The sequence below is a fragment of the Pogoniulus pusillus genome, chromosome 13 (genome assembly GCF_015220805.1).
Source record: "Pogoniulus pusillus isolate bPogPus1 chromosome 13, bPogPus1.pri, whole genome shotgun sequence".
In the NCBI taxonomy this organism is placed as follows: domain Eukaryota; kingdom Metazoa; phylum Chordata; class Aves; order Piciformes; family Lybiidae; genus Pogoniulus; species Pogoniulus pusillus.
Genome location: NC_087276.1, coordinates 7,482,767 through 7,488,999, shown reverse-complemented (window position 1 = coordinate 7,488,999; position 6,233 = coordinate 7,482,767). Strand labels below are relative to the sequence as shown.

Genomic DNA, 6,233 nt, shown 5'->3' with positions numbered 1-6,233 from the left:
GTTGAGGAATTGGAAAGATTTGCTTAGTTGGTAATGTCTCTCATTGATTACCCTGGGCATTACACAATTGGTTTGAAGTTTTCTATCTCAAAATTCAGGTTTTCAAATATTTATTCTCAGCATGGACTCAGCTCCCTAAGTTAGTGTGGAATATCATGAGGAAAAGGTTGAATGTAATTTTTCTGTACCTGTATGTTTTTTAACACAGTTACAAAAATACCCACTGAGATATAAATCTACATTTGTGAAGTGGCATTTGAAATATAGGAGTATAAATCTAAAAAATATATTTATTATATATTTAATAAATAAATCTGCATTTTATTGCATATATTACTTGGGGAAAAAAAAGCCATTTCAAAAATGAAAAATAGTAGCATAAATCAGAATGAGACCAATTTCAAGGACCTTAAATTTCCATTTGAGTTTAGAACTGGGCTTCTATATATAGCATGTGTTTGAAAATATATTATAAATATATTTGTCATTTAAAAAAATATTAACAAAACAGTCAATGTAGCTCCTTCAACTCCTTGAGTAAAGACTGGAAAAGCTTGTGTGTGCACAAAACAGGTCCTTGTAATGCATCTGACTTGTACATGCTTTCCCTTTCAAAAAGACTTCTGAAATGGAGTTAGGAGTTTACCCTTCTTTTGTAGTTGTGAGCAAATGGCAGGTTGTTAACAGACTCTGAGGTGCCCGTCCATTTCTGTTGCTTTCGCTAGAGAAATACAAAACAAAAACCAAGCAGTCCTCTTCACAACATAAAAGACCACTGCTAAACCTTTGCAGCACGGTCTTGCTGAGGTGATCTAATGTTTCTGTGGTAAGCAGTAAGTGGTGACGTTCAGGACTGCAGATGAATTTTGTCATGCTTGCTGCTTTGCTCACAGAGTCGTTAATGAAAAGCATATTACAGAACTCATCACTCCGCATCGAAAGACCCAGCAGTCTTTTTAGTGTGCAAGCGTATATTTTCTGGTGGCCGATAGGAGAGGGAGCTCATTTTTGTTGTTAGGCTTGGATGTGCACTGACATTTGGAGGAATGTATTTTATTAGCTGAAGGAAGTACTTTTTAAAGTTTTTTCCAAAGAAGACATAAAAAAAAGGATTCAAGCAGTTATTGAAGTAAGCGATGCAAATAGTGAAGGGCATGGCCGTATCCACAATATCGGTGATTTTGCAGTCTGTTATTACATGCAATTGAATTAACACATCCAAAAAAGTGAACACTTGATGAGGAATCCAGGAAAAGAAGAAGAAAAAGACTATTGCCACAATCATCTTAAAAATATCATCGTTTCTAGTCTTGTTTCTTTGAATTTGATACGCCTTCTTCAGGGTCTTCCAAATCAAAGTGTAGCTGGTCAATATGATCAGAAAAGGAATTAAAAAGCCCAGCAGATTTTTGGATAAGCCCAAGCCAACCCGGAGCGTTGTGTTGTTGTTGTCGTACCGATAGCCACAGATAGTCATGTTTAAGTTCTCGGCGAAGAATATGTTTCGGTGAATGAAGACAGGCAGACTGGCCACACCGGCGAGAAGCCAGATGGCGATGCAGGTCATTCTGGCAACAAACGTGGTACGACGGATCCGGGACTTCACCGGATGCACGATGGCCAGGTAGCGGTCGATGCTGAGGCACGTCAGGAGGAACACGCTGGCATACAGGTTGAAACTTATCCCTGCTGATGCTAACTTACATAAACAGTTGCCAAAAGGCCACTGGTACTCCATGGCTGTGTAGGCTGCCCAGAGTGGCAGAGTCAGTAAAAAACACAAGTCAGCCAGTGCCAGGTTTAGAAGAAAGATGCTGGCTACTGTTTTTAATTTCATGTAGCAGTAAATGACAATAACGACCAGGCTGTTTCCAAATATGCCTACGACAAAGATGATGCTGTAAACGGTTGGAACCATTATGTAGATGTAGCTGTGTCTTCCTGAAACGGGACAATCCACGTGGATTCTTTTTACAGTTTCTTCAGTAGAGTAATTTGGAATCATCTTGATCTCTTCAGTTGTAACCTAGTTTCGGGGAGAAAATATTCACACCTAGGTGGGGAAAAGAGGAAGGAAATATTATTCCTTACAGGGATTTAATTTTTTTTCCAAGTTTCAAATCTCAAGTTTGTGTCTAACACGTGCTGATGTCTTGGAATTTAAAAATAAACTATCTTCAAGTGTCTTCTCAACCAGTTTATACTGTAATACAGACTTTGTTTGCAGAATAAAACAGAAGGAGGTTAGGAGTTGGCTAAACAGTGTTAGATTCTTTTTAACAGAAGTGAAATCTATCAAACTTTTTTCAACTAACCAACTTCCAATTTAGTTTAAAACTGGTCAGTGAACATATTTTGAGTCTTTGTTATTTTTATGATGTAACAGATGTCATAATTCAGGGACTTTTAGGGGTGTTTTCTTTCTGGAAATAGATGATATATTGAATAAGCAAAGAGAAACCATACTTCAGCACTCTGACTAGTATTAGTTCAGTCTATCAATACAAACTGTAAAGCATTAAATAAGTGAGTTCAAATTAGGTGTTCATTTTGATACAGGAATCATTAGATTATTTTTTTTTACTCTTCATTAAACTTAATTCTTTGAGACAATTTTTGTATCACAGAGGAAGATGAAGACACTCACCAATCTGGTGTTCTGTTGTGCTATAAATAGCTGAAGTATTTGAAGCTGCTTAGTTCCAAGCCACACAGGGAGCTATGGTATTTAACTGCCAATGAGCTAAAAAATAATCTGTGTACATCTAGATGTGCTCATTTGTTGCACATTAATAACTGCAGAAAGATGTTAAGAAGGGTGCAAAAAGGAGTTACAGTTCATGTTACCTTTTCAGTGACTGACAAAGTAGATGTATCCAAGAATTGTAGTCTTGATGTGACAAAGGTATTTCTGGACTTATGAAGTATATGGCAGTGGTGTGAAATCTCCTTTACAGGACCCTCATTTGCTTTGCTGGGACTTCTGTAAGAATGATTTCCTTATTACTTATTTATGACTTTAAGAAGCAGGTTATACACTCTGACACACAAAAATATTCTATCAGTCTAAATTTTTTCCCCTCAAAGTATATAAAAAGATGAAAACCTACAGTTGTTATTGTACAGCAGTGTTTACTGCTGTCTGCAGCAGCCTGTCAGCTGTCACCTAACTGCAACTGTTGTTGCACCAGACTAGGTGAAATATATTTGCTTTGCAAAAAGCAAGTGATCAAACACAACCTTCATAAATGTGAGCCACTTTTATGCAGAGAACCATACACACCTTAAGACCCTGGGCAAGACAGGTATGCTCAGAAAGGAAAGTTGTCAGTCATTGTAGAAACACGGACTATGTTATTACAGAGGTGGCTGCTCATTATTTGTGGTGCTGGGAAATAATCCTTATTTCAAATGGATTGCCTCTTTAATAGGCAAGTGAGGTATAGATATGGCTCAGGGAAGTCCACTCAGGAAGCCTGAAGCAGAGCCTTGTAAGCAAGGTCACCCTTTGACTCTCAAATGATTAGCTTTTTAAAATACTCCCTATTTCTCTACATTGGCTCATGTTCTATTACGTATCTGTAGTAATAAGCTGATTCATTTTCATAAATCTAGCAAGGCAGTTCCAGTAATCCTATCAAACTTGGGCTATCTAGTGAAATGCAGCTAATAAAGCCTTTTTCAGTGTGCACAATGTGACACCTCCCAGCCTCTCAGATTCACTCTGTGAATTAGTCTTGCTGCCTCAGTTGGTGCAGATGACTCAAAATGACATCAGTTTCTTTTGCCATGTATAAAAGTTACAGAATCAAGCAAATATAGCTAACAAAAAGAGATGTGCACTGTTCTGTTCACATGTGACACTGTAGTATATCCTGAGCCAGACCATGCCAGATTTTAAACTGTGCCAAACCTGGAATATTCGGTATCCTAAGGCAGGGAGAGGCACAATTAGAAGACTTTAAGCTAAGTTCTCTTGTCCCTTCACTGCAAAAGTGCCCAAGGAAATTTGGCAATAACTGATAGGTTCTGCAACACCAAGGTCTGACAATATTTGCCCTGTCCTAGCTTCATGCTGGTGCCGTGTGGTCTATTCATTATGACATCTTTTGCTCACTTACATACCTCCTGAGATACAAGTGCAGAATTAAGCAGTAAGAAACTACAGTGAAGTCTTTATCCTGAAGTGGTGGTTTTCTTAGCCCTGCAGTAAAATAGAGTAGGGCCCAGTTAAGGCTGAGCAAGACTTTGTGACATAATTAATCAGTCAGCAGTTCACTGGTGCATCCTGCTTAGTGAGTCTGAGTGGCTAAGACAAACGTAGCTGATAGTGAACATTGAGCCTTTGATGGGATCGTTTCTGTGCAGTGGTAGATACCAAGACTCCATACTCACAGTTACTTTGCCCACTCCTTCAGCAGTCTGTTTTGCTGTTGTAATTTCCAGTTTGACTTTCCCACCCATATGGTGGCCTGTGTTTTTTCATGCTGAGAGTTGCTTTAGTTGATGTAATTAATAGTGTATGTACTTCCAAGAAATTATAACGATAACACTGCTTTGTCAGAAATGTGTTAAAATAACAAATCATTTGTTGGGATACTTGTGTCTAGCCCTCTAAGGTACTGAATTCCTATTTGGCAGTGCTCTTGAGAAGTTTTAAAAAAGCAGAAAAAATCCCATAAAAAATCAAGATTTTGGTAAAGAATAGTAAGATACTTCAATTAATCCCTGTAAGACTGTAATCCTCCTGGAATCAAAGGTTTTGGTGTAACAGTGATGTCAGAATTATGTAATTTAAAATGGATAACCTATGAAACATCTTTTATACTAAGGAATTACAGTCAATAAGTGAATCCAGTGAATTAAAAGGAAGCAGAAATACATAATGTGGTTGGCTTTTGGGTAAATATTCAGATTACCATATGTATATCTAAAACCAGTCTGAATGTTGCTGTGAGACTGAACCTTGTAAGAGTTTTACATCTGAAGTATGCTGAGGAAGGCACTGTTGTTCCAAAGAGGAGCTTTTAAATATCTTGGAAATGTGAAAGTTCCAGAGCTGGCCTTAGGCAGACTTGCTGCCTTGAGGACACTTTTAAGTAGAGAGCAATAGGGAAAGCTTCAATACAGCAGAGAGTAATTTGTTTTGGAATGCATGGAGTCCATAACAGCACTGAGTGGTGAGGCAGGCCAGCCATGGTGGTGTGAACTGCCTGCAGAGAGTGATTTCTTGTCTATACCAATGTTGGTTTTGCTGTTATTCTCACTTGCCACTTGTGCCCAGGTCCTGGTTATATACATTACAAAAATAGATGGCTGCTACAGCTTCTACTTCCAGAATTCATTACAGCAGGTTAAACCACTGTCCAGTTAAATGCAAGTATTCAAATTGTGCACCTTGATAATCCCATTGAAAGCATCTCAAATGGCCCAAGTTAACACCATAATTGAGTAATTTTATGACTGATACAGAAGGAGATTTTTCTAAGAGTATTGAATTGATGTGACTGTGAATAGTGTAGCAGCATCAGTCTCAAAGTAAATTATCTGGTGAGCAGCAACCCCCTATTCTATGTTGCTGTCCTGTTTGACCTTTAATCTTTTCTAATTAAAATTATTACAAGTCACTGATAATTAAATGCTTCAAACTGCTCTACCAACTATTATTTACCACTCTGTTGGCTGCTTCTGTTGGGTGAACAGGCATCCTAATTAAATTGTCTATGGAAATAGAAAGGAACGCTGAGCCCGTGCAAGGTAAACAACACTTTGCTCACTGCAAGATAAGATAGCACTGGCTGTGGCTTTTTGTGAGAACTTCATCAGCTATAAATAGGTAAGCAGGTGTCACAAGTCAGATTTTAGAAGAAAAATGTGGTTTTGATATTTGCTTTGATAAAGAAAAAAAAAAATGCATGCAGACCAACCCTGTTCACAGCCATGTCATCATTAGGTAATGCTTTTGTTTTTTTTTCTTATGCTGGTAGGTAGATTGTTAGCTTTTCTTACAAATCAGAAATAAACCCTTGTCAGAAGATGATGCATTCTATTGTAATATAAAATTACTCTATAGGGAGAAGAGGATGAAATACCTTTGGAACACTATGTGCAATATATTAGCTATGTTTATATCTCTCTGGCAACAGAAGCTGCTTTTTTCACGAGTTATGTTCCTCAGCCCTTTGCTAACTTCTGCCTAACTGCTGAGAAACTAAGGCCACTTTTCACATGCT

General features: G+C 37.9%; 1 protein-coding gene across 1 annotated transcript; it reads right to left on the bottom strand.

The window, feature by feature from the left end:
* Positions 1-272: 272 nt before the first annotated feature.
* AGTR1 (angiotensin II receptor type 1) lies at positions 273-2,049 on the bottom strand. The gene has a single exon (XM_064152844.1). It carries the CDS (start codon positions 2,003-2,005, stop codon positions 926-928), a length of 1,080 nt encoding a protein of 359 aa, XP_064008914.1. The 5' UTR covers positions 2,006-2,049; the 3' UTR covers positions 273-925.
* Positions 2,050-6,233: the final 4,184 nt, after the last annotated feature.